The sequence below is a fragment of the Mustela nivalis genome (assembly GCF_964662115.1).
Source record: "Mustela nivalis genome assembly, chromosome: 5".
Lineage (NCBI taxonomy): Eukaryota > Metazoa > Chordata > Mammalia > Carnivora > Mustelidae > Mustela > Mustela nivalis.
Genome location: NC_139024.1, coordinates 96,909,896 through 96,930,788, shown reverse-complemented (window position 1 = coordinate 96,930,788; position 20,893 = coordinate 96,909,896). Strand labels below are relative to the sequence as shown.

Here is a 20,893-nt window from a genome sequence, read left to right as displayed (position 1 = left end):
AATGCCTTAGGACACGTATCTACTATAAATTCATTTTTTATCTAATTTGTCTGAGATCTAAGCTTCCTGTGGAGGTCCAAGATCAAAGGATCTGATTCCTTCTGATGTCAGTGCTGACATATAATGTGTACTGACTTAGTTCTGTCTATAACCTCACAGTGGGAAGCAGCCAGGCTCCCTGGGCACCTTTACACAGTGCACTTTCATTTCAACTAGGGAGTCTGTCAGGTATGTTGCTGATTGGAGCTTCCATGTAAATAATTCATGGGAGATTTTTAAATGTTTTGGGGCCTGCAAAGGAAAGATATGCTTGTGTTAGTCTTTTATGAATAGATGCAGACTTGAAGAACAAGATGGAACAGATCTCCAATGATGGTCTCTCAAAAACAAGATAACAATATCTTCAATGGGTTGAAAATAGGTGACTTGTCATGTTTGATTCCTCTTCTATGAAGTGGTGTTGGTTTTACCAAGGGATAAACATTCAAAGTCTTTTTCCTTCTTTTTAAAGTTTGCTTCTATCTAACAATGTATTATTCTTGTTCTTTGGCTATTTGCTGATCTCAGTAAACTATGTCTTTTCCTTCTGGTGGGAGCAGTAATTATGGAAATGACACCAAACTCAGTAGTTGGCATAGGACTTGGCATAATAGGAAGACGAGGTTGATGGCACAAAAAGTTCCTTCCTGGAAGAAACTCAACCTCCCAAGAGGAAGATGAGACTGTCATACAAGGAAAGGTAACTAATGATAGAAACAGCTGTCCAAGTCAAATGAGAAACTTTAGTCAACAAGTATTGAGGCATAAATCAATGTGGTTTAAGCTGTCCAGGAACGGTTCTGGAAGGATCTGAAGATCCCATACGGAAACAAGGATACCTGAAATTTCTCATAGCTCTAAGCAAGAGAATCATCCCATAGTTAGGTCATATCCCATAGCAGATATATGCCAGGGAAAAGGACTGTGGGAAAGGAGAGAGAAGACAGGAATAGCATAAGTTCAGCAGAACATTAATTGACGCATCACAGAAACAATGTAAACAACATGATTTCTTTATCTCACTTGCCTGCTCCAAATCAAAATTATATCACATACACTTATATTATGTCATTACTCTCCCTTTCCTCACATCACTTCCCCTTCATTAGTAAATTAAAATGACGTGGAAAATTGGTATACTTTTTCCCAATACTGTCTGTTAGAGTGTGATACAGACATGATCATTGTCTGCTAATGCACATCAAAACAACTCTTGGGAAACTGAGAGAGGAGATAATATACAGGTTAGTAAATTAGCATTTATATTACATATCAAAGAGTGGTTAAGGAATTTGGAAGTGAGATATAAGAAAAACAGGCATGGGAAATGTTAATGACAGTGTTGTCACATACCCTTCCTCCGCTTACCCCCCAAACTTCCACCCCCACTCCCCTGTCCCAGGAATTTAGGATAGTTCTCAACCTTTATTTTCACTGTAAGGCCCACAAAAGAAGACATTTGCATGCATGCCATATTTCCATGCATGTATCCAAGCCAACATTCTTCTTAACTCCCCACTTCTATCCTCAACTCTACACAGTATTATGTAGTGCTTAGAGTACAGACTCTGGAGCCAAGAATCTTGAATTCTGTCAAGTAAGTAAGATCTGTCACTACTTTTTATGTGGTCTTGGGAAGTTACTTAACCTCTTTGTACATCAGTGGCCTCCCTTCTAAAAGGGAGAATAGCACTTACTTCAGGGGTTGTTGTAAGTATTAAATTACATATATGTGTATTTAGTGCCCAACATGTGTTAATCTCTATAATTGTTATTTAAGTGTTATTTTCAATAATTAGCCCATTCCTCTTCAAAAGACAAGTCCTAGAATACAAATGAATAAGGGCATTACTAACTGAACAATCTTATTTCTTTTAATTGGTTAAAAACCCTATAATTTAATAAAATGTTTTTTAATCAAATCAAGATACCTTGATGTTTATAAGAAATAGAATGATACATCCCTCAATACATAATGTGTTGTGACAATAAGAAACTCATGAGTTAGGAAGTACTTCCTGAAGGAAGTAAGGCATTGGGGGAGATAAATAAAAAACAGAAAGTGTTGGAAGATAGGATGAAAAAAGATTTCAAGGCTAGGATATTTTAAGATAATTCCTACAGGTGGGAGATGAGGTGATTAGGGGAAGAGCTCAGACTTTTGGGCTCAGAGGAGGGTGCAGCCAGACTGAGCACTATGTGTCTATCAAGTACTTTAAAGGAATCAGATTTGAACAGCTGGCCCTAGAAACTTGAAGTTACCAAAGTTAGAAAGGAGTATAATTTCTGAAAATAATGCTTATAATTTGTAAGCCAGTATGTACATTAAGTTTCCATGAAACACTCAGATGAATGGTTCTTTTTTTTCTTCCTGAAGTTATCATCATCGCAGTAATAATCCAACTGCAACACAACAGCTGAGCTTTATAGGGTCCTTCATAGTTTACAAGGTGCCAAACCATGTTGTAACTCATCTGCTTTCATGAAAGTTTTAGAAGATAGCAGACCAAATTTTCCCATATCATTAAAGGAAAACTGAACTTCAAAGGGTCAATTACTTTTCCTAGTAAACCCCGACATAAGTTTAATAGGTTTAGTAGTCCTTGTATTCTTACCACCTGCCCTGAGGTCATGTATGAGTACACACATGCATATGCACACATATGCACACATACATATACACATGCACATGTTCACACACACACACACACACACACACACACAGTGAGCAGTAGCCAGAATGTGAAATTAGGGACTTTGTTACTGTGAAATGCTTTTCCATATGTGTCATCTGAAAAAACTTCCCACTTTCTTGAACATTCTTCTTAACAGAGAAGGAAACTAGTATCAGTGTTCAGTTAACAGTGAGATAATTTCTGTAGAACATAAAAGCAGAGTAAAAGCAAGCCCATGTTTTCAAGGAGGCTATAATTTCTTGGGGGGAAATGTAAAATACATTAATGCCCTTATTTTATAGTATTCATTCAAGAAAAACTCATTAGCACCTACAGCCACCAGGAAGTTGGACAGCCACCAGTAATACAGTCTGAGTGGGATATTTTTATTTTCAATTGGTTTATTTTCATGTGCACCAAAAAATGTTTTGTAGTTTTTTCTGATGCAATAGAAATATATTCTGTTTTGCTTTCTCTAGATTACAAGATCTCTTCTGTTTTCTAATCTCTCAACTATAAGTGGGGATAGTTCTTAAGTCCCTGACCCATATCTAGATATTCAATAAATGTTAGCCTTTTTCTCTTCCCCACCACTGTTCCATCTTGCACTCAGAATCTGTCTGCTTGGCTGTCCAATATTTTTGACTCTGGCCTACTCTTCTTTGTTATGTTTTGCTCAAACTATTGTAGTAGTCTTTCAACTGACCTCCTTCTCTCCCCCACAGTTCACTGTCTTCATTATAGAAAGGCTCTTCATCCCCAGATGAAAATAATATGTCACTGCTCTACTCTAAAACCACCACCTCATCTTCTGTGATATAAATTCCAGATTCCTTAGTTGAGTTTTCAAGACCCCTTGTTTATTTATGACCTCTATCAAGTATGATAACTTTTTTCTTTTACCACTCTCCCCCTACATCCACATCTATATATACAACTTCAGTTCTCCGTGTCTGGAGCTATTTTCAGAGTCCCCAGCGCATCTTGTTTGTTTTTACTGACTTGGTTTTGCATGTGCCATCCTGTATATTAGAATGTCTTTCTAACATATTATGCCTCAAAACTTGAGTCATATCCTTTGTGAAGTCTTTCTAATGTTTCAGGCAGGGTTAAGCAATTCCTCTTTTGTCTTCTCTAGTATTTTACTTACATATTCACTATACACACTCACTATAAGGCTCTCAACTTCATCAGCTTAGAGGTCTGTTTCCCAGAGCCCCTGGAGAGCAGGGGACATGTTCCCAGGACGTTTGTTATCGTAGGACCTAATACAAGCTCTGTGCATTTTATGATTTATGTCAGACATAAACGCATGACATTAGGACTGCTTCTTGTTCATTGCTGTATTTCTAGGCCTACCACATAGTAGGTGCTCAGAAAATGAATGAATGAATGAATGAGTGAATGAAAGGAAAGGAAAAAAGAAAGAAAGAAAGGGCAGGGAAGAAAGAGAGGGAGGGCGGGAGAAAGGGAGAGAGAAAGAAACTAATAAGCCAGTGAGAAAATAGATGAGATCTCCAATGAAGAATCTCTACAGGCTCCAAATGAGTCCTCCTACAACCTAGTCTGAGCACCTGAAAAGGGATTGCATGAATGAAAGAGGGCAAATAAAAGGTAGAATGTGAGAAGGACTTGACAACTTCATTCTTCAGAGATATTAAATCTGAGGCACTTTTGAAACTTCAGAGTGAAAAATGTCTCAAACCTTCAGCAACCAAGATATTTGGCAAATAAATGCAAATCTAAGAGGTGACATTTAAAAAATTGATGAGAATGGAAATATATAAGCAAACTTGGGGAAAAAGATAATCCCAAGTTAGACATCTTGGGTCTCTCTTGTTGGTGGTGCTTGCTTTTTCATTTTGATGTGAATTTCTATAATGTTTCTATCTGTGTAAGATAAAGATATCTAGAGGGCTATTAATTTAGGGTACATTTTTTATTAAGATAAACTGTAGACAGAGTAAAAAAAAAAAAGATGTATATGGAATCCTATTAAGTTATTATGTTAGATGGTAAAGACCAGGCTAGCTAAGTTAAAATCTCATATCTTTATTTGGAGGCTTTGTAACTTAGGGCAAGTAATTCCACACTCTGTACCTTTGTTTCTCCATCTGTAAAATGAGGACAATAATGGGACTAGCCTTCTGGGATGGCTATGAAGATTAAGTGAGTGAATGAATGTAAAGCGTTAGGAACAGTGCCTGGCAGGGATGAGAACTCTCCAAGCATTAGCAATTTGAATTATGGTGATTATTTTTTGAAAAGATTTTATTTATTTATTTGACAGAGAAAGAGAGCGATCACAAGGAAGTGGAGAGGCAGGCAGAGAGAGAGGAGGAAGCAGGCTCCCTGCTCAGGACCCTGGGATGTGGGGCTCGATCTCAGGACCCTGGGATCATGACCTGAGCCAAAGGCAGAGGCTTTAACCCACTGAGCCACCCAGGTACCCCTATGGTGAATATTTTTTATCCAGTCTACCACATTGTAGATTCTGGGTAGTTCTTAGCATAAATCATCTTATTTGACCTTCAAACAATCCTATGAGGTAGGTACCATCAATATAACTGTTTTACAGATGAGGAAACTGAAGCACATGGAAAATAAGTACAATCCACACCAAACTGGATATCTGACTACATTTGTTTGATTCCCAGCCTGTACTCTTAGCTTTTTTGCTCTGTTGCTTCTAGGGACCATCTCTTATATATTTAATACCATAAACATCTGTTTTAGTAGGTTTTACTTGACTGCATCAGTAGAACTTTATATAGCTCTAGTTCATCTTTATGTATTACCCAATGATATGATAGGTTAGTTAGCTTATTCACATATGGCATGATCACATTTTAAAGGCTGGAAGTGTTATGGCTTATATAATACATCCTGCAAAGAATTGGGACAGATTAGGGCAAAAGTGCCCAGATCATCTGTTTACTGTGGCAGTACCAATGTTGCACTCTTCTGAGTTGAATATTTATTCCGTTGAGTAGGAAAATAAAATACAAATGAAATGTCAAGGGAAGAAAACTGTAATTAAAATAAGACTGCTAAAGTGAAATACATTTTAGTAAATTGCAAAGTAGTACCTGAGAGTAATATGAAATTATACAACTGAAGTCCAGAGAGGCTAAGAGACAAGATGAAAGTCACAGAGCCAGCTAGCAAGAAAGGGGAACATTTTTTTACTCCAGTCTAGTGCTCCTTCTCTCCTTCCACTATTACACAACCCAATATGTACACACTCATATGGATACATGTTTATTGATATGGTTATGTTATCTCTACATATGTTTAAATTCATGTCATAAAATCAAAGATAATCAAATTGTGAGTTTGTCATAAAAACCATAGTGTTAAGACTGGCTTTTAGAGCTCAAATTTCTTTTTTTTTTAAGATTTTATTAATTTATTTATTTGAGAGAGAGAGAGAGAGTAGGGGGAAGTAGGGAGTAGACGCCATTGAGCAGGGATCCCAACGTGGGGCTCAACCCCAGGACCCTGAGATCATAACCGGAGCTAAAGGCAGACCCTTAACCAACTGAGTCACCCAGGCACCACTAGAGCTCGAATTTCTTAATACAGATGTGAGTTGGCCTGCTTGGTAAGATCAGACTGTAGTGTGGTTTTTGTATTTAAGCCATTGTGCTTACAAGGAGAAATTCTTGTTGACTTATCCATATCATAAAAGGTGTTCTTTGGGGGAAATTATATTATCAAGTTTTTGTATTTATTTGTTTGTTTCTTTGTTTATTAATGAAGCCTAATGCAGGCCTTGAACTCAAAACCCTAAAATCAAGGCCTGAGCTGAGGTCAAGAGTTGGATGCTCAACTGACTGAGCCACTCAGGTGCCCCTATCAAATCTTTATTAGATAATTAATATTAATTATACATTGGGCATGGGATACAGTGGCTTTTTTTGTTAAAAATATATTTCTAAATGCATTTGTAGATCAATAAACTGATACAACTCAATCTTTAATTGACAGTATCGTTTCTGGAATGCAAAGTATGTCAAGTGAGGCTTCTTAACCTTAACTGATTTGAGAACTAAATCCATTTCTTCCCTAACTTCTTTTCTCCCACAGAGATAAAGATGAAGGTAATTGTGGACAGGCTGAACCAGCTCCCCCACCAGTCCCTGAATGGAGTGTCCCGAAGGAAGGTGGGCCGTCGCGCTGCCCAAGAGGAGGGTGGCCGCCGAGAAGAGGTGGTTGCACCTGCTCCCAGTATTACTGGCGTCACATCCCAGGGTCACACCTGTGCTCCAGGCTCTCCTGCTCAGCAGGTGTACCTTCAAGAGACTGGGACCTGGAAGGAGGCCCAAGAGCAGTTGGTCAGATACCAAATGGCAGGTCAAGATCAGAGATTGCTGCTTTGCCCAGACCTCAGCCAAGAAAGGGAGCAGATGCAGGGCCAGACCCCATTGAGCCAGGCAAGAAGCCACTTGGGGCTTTCTCAAGAGAAGAAAGCCTCTTGTGGTGCTACCCAGGAATTCTGTCCTCATTCTGTACACCTGGAAACTATTCAGGAACAGCTGTGATAGACACATGAAAATTGATGTGCTCATGGGCTTTGCTGAGACTTGCATTAAGGACAAAGATATAAAAACAGTTACGTTTGGAGAAAGCAATTGTCCATGGACCAAAGTTACATTTTTTTTTTTAAACAGTTCTTCCTGTTAGTAGCTGGGTTGAATTTAAGAATAGAAGAAAACTATTTGGGGAAACTAGAGATAACCAAGGGCCGAAGCAGATTATTAGTGAACTCATTTTTCAGAGCACTGATTTTTGGAGAAGATAATGTGTACACCTGTCTAGTGAAGGAGGGAAGAGATTATATTGAATATACCTCTCCAGTCTGTGTGCGAGGGGTTCTAATGAAGACCAGAGTAAAGGGTCAACTGGTATCGAGTTGTGTAAGGATGCTAAAGGCAGTTTCACTTAATTCAAACATCTGAAGAGTGCTCATTAGTGTTCAAACTGGACACTTTAAGCAGCCTGATTGTGTCCTTGGCTCTGAATCCAAAAGGACTTACACTCCAAGGGAGTAAAACAAAGATGGCAGAGGCGAGGAGAATCTCCAGAAACAACTTGTTCTCAGTTTTCCCTAAATATAAATCAGGACTTACCAATCTCTGAGAGATTCAGAGGCTGTCCTATTTTGAATTAGAACAGAGAAAAGAAACAAATGCTTCCTTTGCAGAATTTTAAATAATGATGCTCTGGAACTAGTCCCATAGTAGGTACAGGCAGGAAGTCATCATGGCTCAAGGCATCAATGGGAAAGTATGTCTTGCTCTACCAAGAGTTTTTGGGAACATTCTCAGTCTTTTGTCCACTCTTTAGATGTATTATGGACATCTCAAACCTGAAAGCCGCCTTGAAAGGAGTGAGGCAACTTTCTCTGTGACACAGTATTGGATTCTGAGGAAGATAATGATTAAGTATCAAAATTAATGTTCTCCAAGAAATTTCAGTCCAGGCTATCTGTGTTTAAGAAGGGCATTGATGGCAGGGTGCCTGGGTGGCTCAGTGGGTTAAGGCTTCTGCCTTCGGCTCAGGTCATGATCCCAGGGTCCTGGGATTGAGCCCTGCATCGGGCTCTCTGCTCAGCAGGGAGCCTGCTTCCCTTCCTCTCTCTGCCTGCCTCTCTGCCTACTTGTGGTCTCTCTCTCTGTCAAGTAAATAAATAAAATCTTAAAAAAAAAAACAAAAAAAAAGGGCATTGACGGGCAATCTGGCCTATAGAAATTTACTCTGGAGGTCAAACTGGCTCCCTGAATCCTTTTGTGTGTGTGTGTGTGTGTGTGTGTGTGTGTGTGTGTGTGTGCTATTTGGGCACTAACAGTATTTAAAAATATAACAAAGAAAAAAATAACTTGGTTTGGGCAGATTATGCCTTTTCTAGTTTAATTAGTCCCCACTATAACCTGTCCTTTATCTCTTTTTTTCTAGTTTCCTGGTTTATGAATTTATTTTATTTACAATCCTTAGTATATACATTGAGTCATCAGAGATCTGTAATGTATTTGTACAACAGCATTTCAGAAGTTAAGGCTTTCAAGAATTAGGAAGTGATGGCAGTCTTAGCACTACTGCTGTGGATTTGTCTATACATTCTCCCTCTCACTCTGATGACTTCTTTTACCACCACAAATTCCAGCCCAGATTTCTTTCCTGAGCTCTACATCATAGAATTAGCTGCCTACTGAAGTTATCACACTAGGATATCCCAGTGGGTTATGCCACTAGGTTATCCTATGGCCACTGTGAAGCTAACATAGCCTTAAAACCGACTTTTCCTCATGCTTGCCCTAACATAACACATGACATCACTGCACTCTGATTGGACATCTAGAGGTCAACCCAGACTTCATGTTCCATCTTACTCCACCCAACCAGCTGCTATTCCTACTCCTTTAACCTTTACTAGCTTCTTACAAATTTTCCATGTGCCACAAGACAGATCTTTCTGGAAGGCAAGTTTGACCCATAATTAATCAACTTGGGATCCTGGAGGCCAAAATGGACTCTTTGGACCTTAAGAGCAGCCAGAAATAGCCAGAATAACTTGCAGGGCTCTAATATGTGGTATAGAATTTCAGAGTCTAGTCAGAATCCTCTAATCCATAATTAAGACAGTCCTCTTTTTCTCCTCAGAAAATGGGAGAACTGGGCAAATACTATAAGCCAAGACAGTAGCTCTTAGTTCATTTATGTCTGGAGATGAGCTGGTAGATAAAGCACCACTATCAGCCACCCTTAAACTTATTCAGACCATTAACACAGGTGGCCCAGAAGATACTTCCCGGCAGTGACAGAGCTTACTCTTTATTAAAATAAATAATTAAAAAGTGTCATGTTCTTCTGTTATTTCAAAGAAACTCTTCTTGCTTCTCATTTCTGATTTTCTATACATGGTAGATTCGTTTCCCTCAAGATACTAAACAAACTAAAATTCTTAAGAGTTCAAAAATATTTATAAATATTTCTGGATGGTAAAATCAAGAAGTAAGGGTGCAGAGAACTAGGGTAGTTCCCACAATCTCTCAAGTTTGAGGGATTCTGTTCAGAGAAGGTACCAGACTTTGACAGAACTTTGAGTCTCCCTCAGTCAGAGTGATGGATGATCCAATCTGACCAGGGTTGTGTCCCACAGTAGATTTGCCCATATTGTTTCCCATTGAGGCTACTGAGAACCGAGAGGCTCAAACCTTTCCAGGATTACTTAGTGAAGAGCTCTCTTCCATCCAGCAGTCTAAAATCCAAATGTATGAAATTACTATACTTTGAAATGTATGCAAACTCTATGCAAAGATGAGTATGGGGAAAATTGAATGTAAATCACATGCAAATATTATTCAACCAAGCCTCTATAAAATTGTACATGTCAATAACAGTAAAGGATTTTAATTAATTCTGTCATTTAAAATTCATGCATTTATTCCATATTTTGTTTCCAGAATTTATAATATATTCAGTGTCAATTTTGAAAGAGCTATAAACAGAAGGAATTACTCTACTACTGAGTGCAGAACAGTTGATTTCAACCTACATGATAGCACCGTGACTAATTGCAGATATATTTGAGAAACAGATCACATTTCTTGAATGTAATCTTTTAAAAGGGACAAATCATTTTTACAAAGTTAAATGACACTTCAGTGGTAGAATATTGATATTTGTATGTTTACAAATATTCTTCTAACATTTGTTATTTTTATACTTGAAAAAAGACCAGCATTCTCTGTGCTTGGAACAACTCAATAAGAGAGTATTTTCTGCCCATCAATCTGGTATCTTTTGAGACAGAAGATTGACTTAATGCATTTGGAGGTCTTGCTAGAATTTACTGTGTTTTGAAGAATTGTTTCTCTTTTCTTATTTCAGTCTCAAAATAATGATTCATTTATTATTATCACTACCTATTTTATTTCAAAGTTAGTAGCTTTAACAAGGGGAAAGAGAGTCAATTTCCTTTTGAAAAATATGAGAAATGGCCACTTCTATACACTTTATAGATGAAGAAATTGCCGTCAATTGTCAAACTCTTGCAGTAGTCCATGGCAAAATTAGAAATTTGTCTGGACTATATCTGATTCTTTCTAAAATGTCCTCATGTAACAGTGCATCCATCCAGTAGAATGACTGATGTAGAAAATTATACAAGATATACTATTAGGCTAAAAAAAAAAAAAGAAATAAAATTGCAAAGCAATGTGTATATTACTCTTTTCCTCTAGTTTACTTAAATATTGAAAAACTATGGAGCAATGGTGTATAATTTTTGAAAATAATAATTATCTTTAGGGAATGAAGCAGGTTTGCACTTCAGATTTTGTATCTTTTTTGTATTTCATTGTTTTTATAAGACATTTTACTATTAATATAAAATTTAAAGAACATTTTCTGCAACTTATGGTTGACTGGTGGTTAGCAATCTCTTTATTTCTCTTCCAAGAGTAGGACTCGCTTATGTAAAATGCATTTAGCTCTTAATGGAAGACTTATATATACAGGAGGAGGACAAGATGGTGGAGATGATGATTGGGTCAGAAAGAGGGGCCAAAGAGGAATGAAAGGGAAATATGGGAAAGTCTTCAACTGAAGAAAGAAATGTTCCTTGGTGGACAAAGACTAGGGCGCTCACAAATCTGCATTTCTACCACTGTATCCCTGGAATGTCATACAGGGCATGCCACATAAGGTCCCATCTATATAAGTGGCCTAGAAGGAAGACCTGAAGATGGTTATGGACTCAGCATTTCTCAGTAAGATTCAAATATAAAAGAGCAACCTTTCCATCACTCTTATGGAGGAAACATTGTAGAAACAGATGCTCACCCTAAGTCATGAGCAGACCCAACACAATGCCCATTGAGTAGTATGCCTCTCTCCCTCTCAGATCAGTGCCATACTGTGCACTTCTTCCAGCCCAGCTCCATAGCATTTATTGTAAATCCACACCACGTGGTATTAAGACCTGAACACAAAGAGGTGACTCTTGGTAGCAGCTATCACAGCACCCTTATTAGGCAGATTCCAGAGACTCAATGTTTTGTGATAGAATCTTAAGTAAAAAGATTGTGGGCTTTAATTTGCAAATCATAGATGTGGCCTGAGAAATAAGATGCTCTAAAATTTTCTTAAATTTGGGAATGAATAAAAAATCTTGTATGTTTTTCTATACTTTATACAACTAGAGGTGCTATAAACATGGACTACAAGTCTAGTAATACCAAGTTTTCTTTTTAGAATTCTTTTCCACATATCATCTTTCTGTTCCTAAGGATGTCACTGCCTCCATTATCAGCTCTCTTTCAACAACATCTATCTCTCCCCATCTACTGGATTATTCCCATGGCTATTCAACATGGTTAAGTGGCTTCTAGTTTAAAAAAAAAAAAAAATGGCAGGGTGGGGGAGGAAAGGAAAAGAAAAAACATTCTTTGATTCTATAGGCCCCTTCAGTTCTCTTTCTCACTTTTTTTACTCCTATTCCAGTAACATTGTTTAAAAGAGTTTTGTTCACACATTCCATTACTTTCTTAGTTTTCATTCATTCTACCAGGCATTCCAGGATGCTTTCTGACCCATCTATAGAACAGGGATTGCTCCTGGGGCAAACCCAGTGATCTTCATATTGCCAGTTCTAAAGAACAATTCACATCTTTTGTGACATATTAGGAGCATTTAACCCAACCTTTCTCTTCCTCTTTCTTAATCACTTTCCTCTCTTGGCTTTTGTAATAGTTCCTCTCCTTGATTCCCTCTTACATCACTGAGGACACCTTTTCAGTAAGCAGTGCAATGAAGGCTCAAAGCTGGGCTTCTGATTCCAAATCTTGTGATTCCCCTAAGAAGAAAATCCAGTTGAGTCTTCCCAGTCTTTTGAATTATAGGATTGAGAACTGATACACGGATAAGTGGGATGTAACTTTCCAAGCCCATTTGTCTTAGAAAATGGTTTTCAGGGGTGCCCAGATGGCTTAGTGGGTTAAGTCTCTGCCTTCGGCTCAGGTCATGATCCCAGGTTCCTGGGATCGAGCCCCGAGTTGGGCTCTCTGCTCACCAGGGAGCCAGCTTCCTCCTCTCTCTCTCTCTGCCTGCCTCTCTGCCTACTTGTGATCTCTGTCTGTCAAATAAATAAATTAAAATATTAAAAAAAAAAAGAAAGAAAGAAGAAGAGTGCCTGGGTGGCTCAGTGGGTTAAGCCTCTGCCTTCGGCTCAGGTCATGATCTCAGAGTCCTGGGATCGAGTCCCGCATCAGGCTCTCTGCTTGGCAGGAGCATAAGATCTTTTTTCTACAATTATTTTAAACACTTTGAAAATTCTCTCCATATATAAGTCTTTTTGTATACTGGGAATAATCACTGAAAAGAGAAGATAATGATTTTTGAAATAAGGGAAGAAAAGCTTTAAAGGGAAGGAAAATTTAAGTGAGTCTTCAGAAAATAAATAGGATTTAAATAATTTTTTTATATATTTCCCCTTACATTCCAGGTAAGGGGAAATATATAAATTGGACTGTAAGAGTTACTTATCTCCAGATCATGGATTGTTCAAAGAATGAATTAATGCTGTTGAACACAGGAAACAAAAGCCTGAATGAATAATTAATAACCATTTTAAACATGTGAAATTATATTAAAAAGACGGTAGAAGTGATTTCAACTTAAATTGGGCTAGATGGAAGGATACCCACCATATATGAAGAGATGAGGCATTAGGGGAAAAAATATTGCCTAGAAAAAAAAATCAGTAAATACTACAATTATTTCAGCATCCTACTCTGTTGAGATTTTTGAGGCATGTTTAAATGCCACTTTACTAGTCTAATTAAATAAATATAATAGGATATCATGGAGTAAATGACCTTTAGATATTCTTATTTCCTCACCTATCAAATAAAGTTTGGATCAAAGAAATATGGCACCCCGCCAAAACTGCCTATAGACTCATTAAAGAAGAGTTTACCCAGGCTCTAGGCTCTAGAGAGCTCCATTTTGACCTCCCCTCATCCCCAGATGCCTTCCTCCATAATTAGAGAGTCCATGAGTCCAAGATGTTGTGATTACCACACACCATGCCCACCTTTGCTAGACCATTCATTGAGTGTTCAAGACTGAACTTTCTGTCCAAACAGCCCTGAGCCCTCCGCCAGCATATCCAAAGGCTGTTCAGAATCCTCCTTTGCTTGTCTCATCAAATCTAGTGGAAGAATAACCACTAGGAATTAATGCTGAGAAATGTTCCAAACTAGCATTGATATTATCTTTCAGATCGGTACCAAGTAATTGTAACTTCAATGTTTTGTTTTGTTTTGTTTTCCTTAAGAAGGACACAGATTAAGACATTTATAAATATCTTTTGGCTTGATGCCTTGCCTTCTGGATCTCCAGACTTCTCAGAAACCACCAGCTCACCTCAGCAACCATTCTGTCTACCCTGGGCTTGCACCATGGATCACACATATGACAATATGATAGGCAGAGTTTAAAATAGCCTCCATTATCTCAGTCATCTGGTATCACACCCATGATTAAAGTAAGTGGCAAAAGTGATACTGCAGTTTTGATAGGGCTTACTAATCACTTGGCCTTAAAATAGGGAAATTTGGACACCCAGGTGGCTCAGTTTGTTAAGCTCTGCCTTTGGCTCAGGTGATGATGACAGGATCCTGGGATCGAGTTCTGCATTGGGCTCCTTGTTCATCAAGGACACTGCTCCTCCCTCTGCCTGCCTCTCTCCCCGCTTGCGCTCTCTCTCTCTCTCTCTCTCTGACAAATACATAATTAAAATGTTAAAACATAGGGGTGCCTAAGTGGCTCAGTCAGTTAAGCATCTGCTTTCAGCACAGGTCATGATCACAGAGTCCTGGGACCAAGCCCGCATCTGCCTCTCTGCTCAGCGGTGAGTCTGTATCTCCCTCTCCCTCTGTGATCCCTCTCCCTCTGTGATCACTTTCATGTTCTCTCAGATAAAGAAATAAAATATTTTAAAAATAATAAAAAATAAAAAATAATAAAATAGTGAAATATATGTGTGCACCCTTTTTAAAAAGACAGTTTTCTCTGGCTGGTGGTAGAAGAGGAAGTCAGAGATATTTCAAACACGAGAAGGAGTCTGTGTCATTGCTGCTTTGAAAATGGAGCAGAACACCTGGCAAAGTATCCAAGTAGCCTCTGAGAGCTACCAGTGTGGCCCACAGATAAGCTGGTATAGAAATAGAGACCAAGTCCTATGACCACCAGGAAATGAATTCCGCTGATAGCCTGAATGAGCTTGAAAGCTGATTCTTTCCCACAGCCTCTAGATAAAAGTTCGGCCTTGCTAACATCTTGGTTTTGGCCTTGTGAGACCTTAAGAAGAAAATTCAGTTGAGTGTCCCTGTCTTTTGACCTACAGAGCTGAGAGCTTATAAATAGGTACTATATTTTATTTGCAACTGTTTTATTGATATGCAATTGACATTTAAAAGGCTGTATGCACATCTCACGTATACAATGCCATGAGACTGGGAATAAGTATTCACCTGTGAAACTATCACCACTATAGAGGCCATAGAAATATACATCATCTCCCAAGGTTTCTTCACACCTTATTATTATTTTATTATTTTTGGTAAGAACATGTAATGTAAGACCTCATCTCTTAGAAAAGTCTAAGTATACAATACCGTACTTTTAGCTATAGGCACTATGCTGAATAAATAGATCTTCAGAACTTATTTTCCAGAACTGAAACTTCGTACACTTTGATCATCATCTCCCTATTTCCCTTTCCCCTAGCTTCTGGCCATCACGATGCTCTGCTTTGCTTCTGTGAGGATGACTATTTTAGATTCCACATATAAGTGAGACCAAACATTTATTATCTTTCCAGGTCTGGCTTATTTTCACTGGGATAATATTCCCCAGGTCCATCGCATTGTCACAGATGGCAGGATTTGCCTCTTTTCTAAGACTGAATAATATTTATTGTGATTATTGTTTTAAGTGACTACATGTGTGGTAATTTGTCACATGGCAATAGAAAACTGATAAAGACACCAGGGTTTCATGGAATAAAAGGAGAGTTTAGTCCTCCTCTCTTGTCTTTGCTCGGATATCTCCTGATCTCCTTATTAGTTGACATCAATCACTTTCAGTTTTCCAGAACTTAAACTCCTCCTTCGGTCCAGAAACTCCTGTCCAACATCATGGCGGCCTGCCGTGGGCAGCTGCATCCCATCAGTCCCCAAGTGGCTTTCCAAGGTCGACCACTGGCACACACGCTCCCTCTGTGTAAAAGCTGCCAGCTCTCAGGTCCTCAAGCCATGGTGGATTTGCTCCCATCACTGGAAGCACAAGGCAAAAACAATCCAGATTTTTCTTTCCTCCCTCTCCTTCTGTCTTCTCATTTCCCAGTCTGCTTCCCCAACTAGAGTCTCACGAAGGATATTTGCAGCACTCCCGTCAGTTCCCTGAGTGACAGGAGACCGGTGTCAAGTGAGAAAATGAAATGTAAATTTTATTAAACACCCCCTCTCATCTCTGCGTATCAATCCAGATTCCAGCTGAACATAGCAAATCAAATCCTGTCTATGCCAGGCCTCGGGGCACACGGAAAATCATTTCTCCTTAATACCATTCCCTTCTAGTAAAATATTTTTCTGTTTGGTGAATGAAAATTTTAAATGCAAACCCTATTTTAATCCCAGGAAAAAGTATATCTTCAAATGAACATTTGAAAGAGGGAACAGAAAAGAGAAAAGAGAGAATTGGGGAGCAAATGGGAAGGAGAAGAGAATTGGGAAGACGGAATTGCATTTAGCTGTGTCATGTCTGGTGCCTGTGCAAGGACGCATAGCCACGGAATAAATGGAGACATTCTTGGAAAGCTTGGACTCTCAGCGCATTTATCTACATGCTGTCCTGTCTCAGAGATAATAAAGATCTTAAATCAGATACACTGCCTTGAAATAGTATTAGAAATATAGATGTTTCATTCTGGGTGTGAATATGTGGACAATTACCAGCTTGTCTGAGGTTTTGACAGGTGGCATCTGACTGTGTACAGAGAAAAACCTTGATTTGGAACCTGAAAAGTGTGATTAACTTCAAAACGAAAAAAGCACATTTTGATTGCTCCTTGATTGCTCACTGAAGTAAAAATAAGACCAAGTAAAATTTGAGCCAATAATGAACATTGAAAACACTGCCGCTACTTGAAACACATTCTATGTCTGCATATTCCACTGAAAAAAAATTAAATAAAAATTCTAATTACTGCTCTGTGTCAAAAGAAAAGAAGATTATTTAGTGTACTTTCTTTTTAATTGGCTTATTTTAAGTGAGTAAACCATTGTTGAAACGACATTTTGTCAGGTATTTACCCCCTGTATAAACACTTGTCCTGATTTGCCAAAGTCTGAGGGGGTTTTCCAGGATATGAGATTGTCAGTTCTGAGACCAGGACACCCCAGAAAGTCCCAGGCAAAGTAGGATGAATTGGTCACCCTAATATATTACCATCATAATTGATGAAAAACATTAATTTCTTCTACTGTAATAAGTTATTAGTATCATCAACTATATTTTTGTAAAATGGTCTTGAGCTAAATAAACTTGTAGCTGTGTCCGGAAATGAACTTGATGTTCTCAAACTTGGTAGATAAGTGTTCAGACTTCCAAAATATGTAGGGTTGCAGCTCAAGCATTACTGCGGGTATCTGAAAAGCGGCATTCCTAGACTCTACTTTCCTTGACTGTGGTTAAGCTTAAAAAACATGCCTCCTGATACAGCTGTGGTCCACATACAGAGTTTGAGTCTGCTTTTCAGATACTTAGGATTGCTAGAACAACCAATATTGCATTAAAAAAAGTCTCTGCTTATAATATAGAACACAGTTTAGATGCATTAATGAATTCAAGATCCAAAAATGTAAATCAAGTGTTGGGCTGAACAATGCATTCACTTCCCAAAGGGGCTATAACATTTCTCACCTAGCAGAGGTCTGGCCCCTGATATAGTAGGTGCTACATAAGTATTTTAAAAAATAATAATAATGCCATGCTCCCTTGTGCACAAGAAGAAAGTTTATATGGTAATGTAGAAATTTCAACTTGAATTATTGCATTTAGAATCCACAGTCCTTGGATGCTTAATTAAACACATTTAATTTTTAACTGTTCTTCCTTTTTAGTATTTTTGTACGCTAATTATTGAAAACAGTATTTTATTTTAGAAATGGGTATAAATTATATGTGTAAAGAGCATGAAAGCAGTACTAAGTTGAGGCAAAACTGTGGAGTTATTAACATGTGTGTTCCGGGTGTGCCCTGACATTTGTCCTATTTTATTACTTCCATTTTCAGTCTCCAAATCTTCAGTGCTGAGAAAAGCTCATCCCAGGTGTGTTTCAAGCTCTAGACTTACCTTTCTACATCCTTCCCATCGAACTTAGTCTACTCAGTGACCTGTTTCTTCCAGAATTTCTAGATAGTTTCACAGAATAATTGACACTGTAGTTCCCAAAAATGCTGTGATGTTTAAATATATCATATCTGCTAGGAGTGTTTTTATTTTTACAGATTTCTCAAGCATGGCCTAAAAGAATATTTCTAAGTTGGAATTCTAATTACTGGAGAAGGCTATTTTAGGAGAGTTACCTTAAGTAATGTACTTGTGTCCTATTGCTGCTATTACCACAAACTTGGGCTTTAATACAACCCAAATTCATTCTAGTAAAGTTGTAAAAGTCAGAAGTCTGGTATCTGATTTGCTGGGCTATAATCAAAATGTAACCGGGGCACCTGGGTGGCTCAGTGGGTTGAGCCTCTGCCTTTGGCTCAGGTCATGGTCTCGGGGTCCTGGGATTGAGCCCCGCATCTGACTCTCTGCTCAGTGGGAAGCCTGCTTCCCCCTCTCTCTCTGCCTGCCTCTCTGCCTACTTGTGATCTCTCTCTGTCAAATAAATAAATAAAATCTTTAAAAAAAAAAAAAAGTAGTCAAGATGGTTCCTTCTGGAGTTTCTAGGGGAGAATCCGTTTCCTTGCCTTTTTCAGGTCCTGGTTGCTCCTTGTATTGCTTGGATCATGCTCCATTCTGTGTCTTAAAGCATCTCTCCAGCATCTACCAACTTCTTCAACGTCACTCCAACTTCTAGATTCACATCTCATAGGGTTTTTCTGATCTCCTGTCTCTCTATGGAACCCTGTGATCACATTTAGGGACCACCTGGGTAGTCCTGAGTAATCTTCTCATTTCAAGATCCTTAACCTAATCATTCATGCAAGTCCCTTTTCCTATATAAGGTAACATTTATAAGTCCCAGAGATTAGGGTGGGGATAGCTTTGGAGTGGACACCACTCAGCCTACCACAAATAATATCTTCACTGGTTGTTTATGCCTATGTGTGAGGTTGGCTCTGTAGGAAGGAAAAACTATAGTAATGACAATCCTACATTCAGCTGAGGGTATAATTTGGGAATTGAGGATGGAGTCCTTCATTATGGTAACTACCTCTCTATACACCTTTATAGTCCATGTGGTAGGGAGAATGGAGAGGTCATAGAGTGAGCCCTTTTGTCCTCTTGTTTCCAAGGTCCCCTCTCAGTGCTACTGGGGTAGAGGTACAGAAGCTTAAAGAAAGTCACCTAGATACAAAGATGAAAGTCACTGAGCCTATTGGATCTTTGAGCAATGGGATTATATTTTGAAGCTCAAAAAATTACAGGAAAGAATACTTGTCTTTTTCTTCATAAATGTAATTTCCCCTCCATTCCTTTCACAATTCATGTTCTATATGTTCTTCAGAGCCCAGACAGAGTCTAATTCTGGTGTCTCATGCCCCAGTAAGCTCTTCCTTTCCTGAGATGGTCTATGCTGCCCTCGTTACAATACAAACCCATGCCTAGGTGATGAGTGACGGGTGGCATTTTATAGAATGTCTATTTCCCCCAACAGCAAGGACCATGTATCCTGTATCACTGAATTCTCTACCACTCTTAATATAGCAGGAGTCACTGTCCTAACACTGTGACTCAATAACAAGAGTGAATCCAAATGTTGAATGAAGGAGTATAGGAAAAATTTGTTTTCTTAAATCAGACTGACGGCAAGATCTGTGCTTTTAACATATTAATAAATAAACATTTTTAAATATATGATTCTAAATCATATATTTATTCTATATTTATTTATTCTTTATACTATATATACTTTATTTATACTATATTTATTCTATATTTATTTATTATTTATTATTCTATATTTATTTATTTATTATTCATATATTTATTCATATATTCTAAATAAATGATTCTCCTAGGCAATCAGAAGTAGAGTAGGTGCTCAGTAAATATTTGTTGATTGAGGGGTGCCTGGGTGGCTCAGTCGGTTAAATATTTGTTGATTGATTGATAACTTAAGCCCTATTTAGAAGGAAAATTATTCTGGGTTCACTTTAATGGCATTAGCTGGCTTAATGTGTTTTGTTGTTGTTGTTGTTGTTTTACTATTCTGTATTTAAATGGTTGGAGTTTTAAGTGTAAAATGAATTTAGAATGGAGCTTCCTATATTTTTTTCTCTTTTACTCTGTTCTTACATATTGTAAGTAAAAACAAATACTTTACAGAAAGTAAAAACAAAACAAAACAACAACAACAAAAACCCAAGTACTTTATATATAAACTATATGTAAATATGGTTTTAAAACTTAAGCTTTAGGGGTGCCTGGGTAGCACAGTTGGTTTAGAATAGGACTCTTAGTTTCAGCTCAGGTCATGATCTCAGGTCGTGATTTCAGGGCCATTGAGATCAAGCCAGCAGAAGGTTCTGTGCTCTGCATGGAATCGGCTTAAGATTCTCTCTCCCTCTCCCTTTGCCCATCTCCCTACCTACACCATCCCCAAGGGCACTCTCTCTCTCTCTCTCTAAAGCCGATAAATAAATCTTTTTTTTTTAATTTTTTATTTTTTATAAACATGTATTTTTATCCCCAGGGGTACAGTTCTGTGAATCAGCACTCACCAAAGCACATACCCTCCCCAATGTCCATAACCCCCCCCTTCTCCGAACCCCCCTCCCCCCAGCAACCCTCAGTTTGTTTTGTAAGATTAAGAGTCACTTATGGTTTGTCTCCCTCCCAATCCCATGGTGATGCAACATGGGGGCTTAAGTGGGTAGCT

General features: G+C 38.3%; 1 protein-coding gene across 15 annotated transcripts in view; it reads left to right on the top strand.

Annotated features, from left to right (window-relative positions):
- Window positions 1-18,071, top strand: part of PKHD1 (PKHD1 ciliary IPT domain containing fibrocystin/polyductin) — a 485,802-nt gene extending 467,731 nt beyond the window's left edge. For 12 of the 15 annotated variants that reach the window (XM_082729350.1, XM_082729349.1, XM_082729351.1 and 9 more), the window contains one exon: window positions 6,804-11,122. In XM_082729350.1, coding sequence (XP_082585476.1) covers window positions 6,804-7,258 — 455 coding nt within the window. In that variant the 3' untranslated portion in view covers window positions 7,259-11,122. Of the gene's footprint in view, window positions 1-6,803; window positions 11,123-14,055 lie in introns of those variants that run through there. The other 3 variants (XM_082729339.1, XM_082729341.1, XM_082729340.1) reach the window with 3 other exon arrangements.
- Window positions 18,072-20,893: the final 2,822 nt, after the last annotated feature.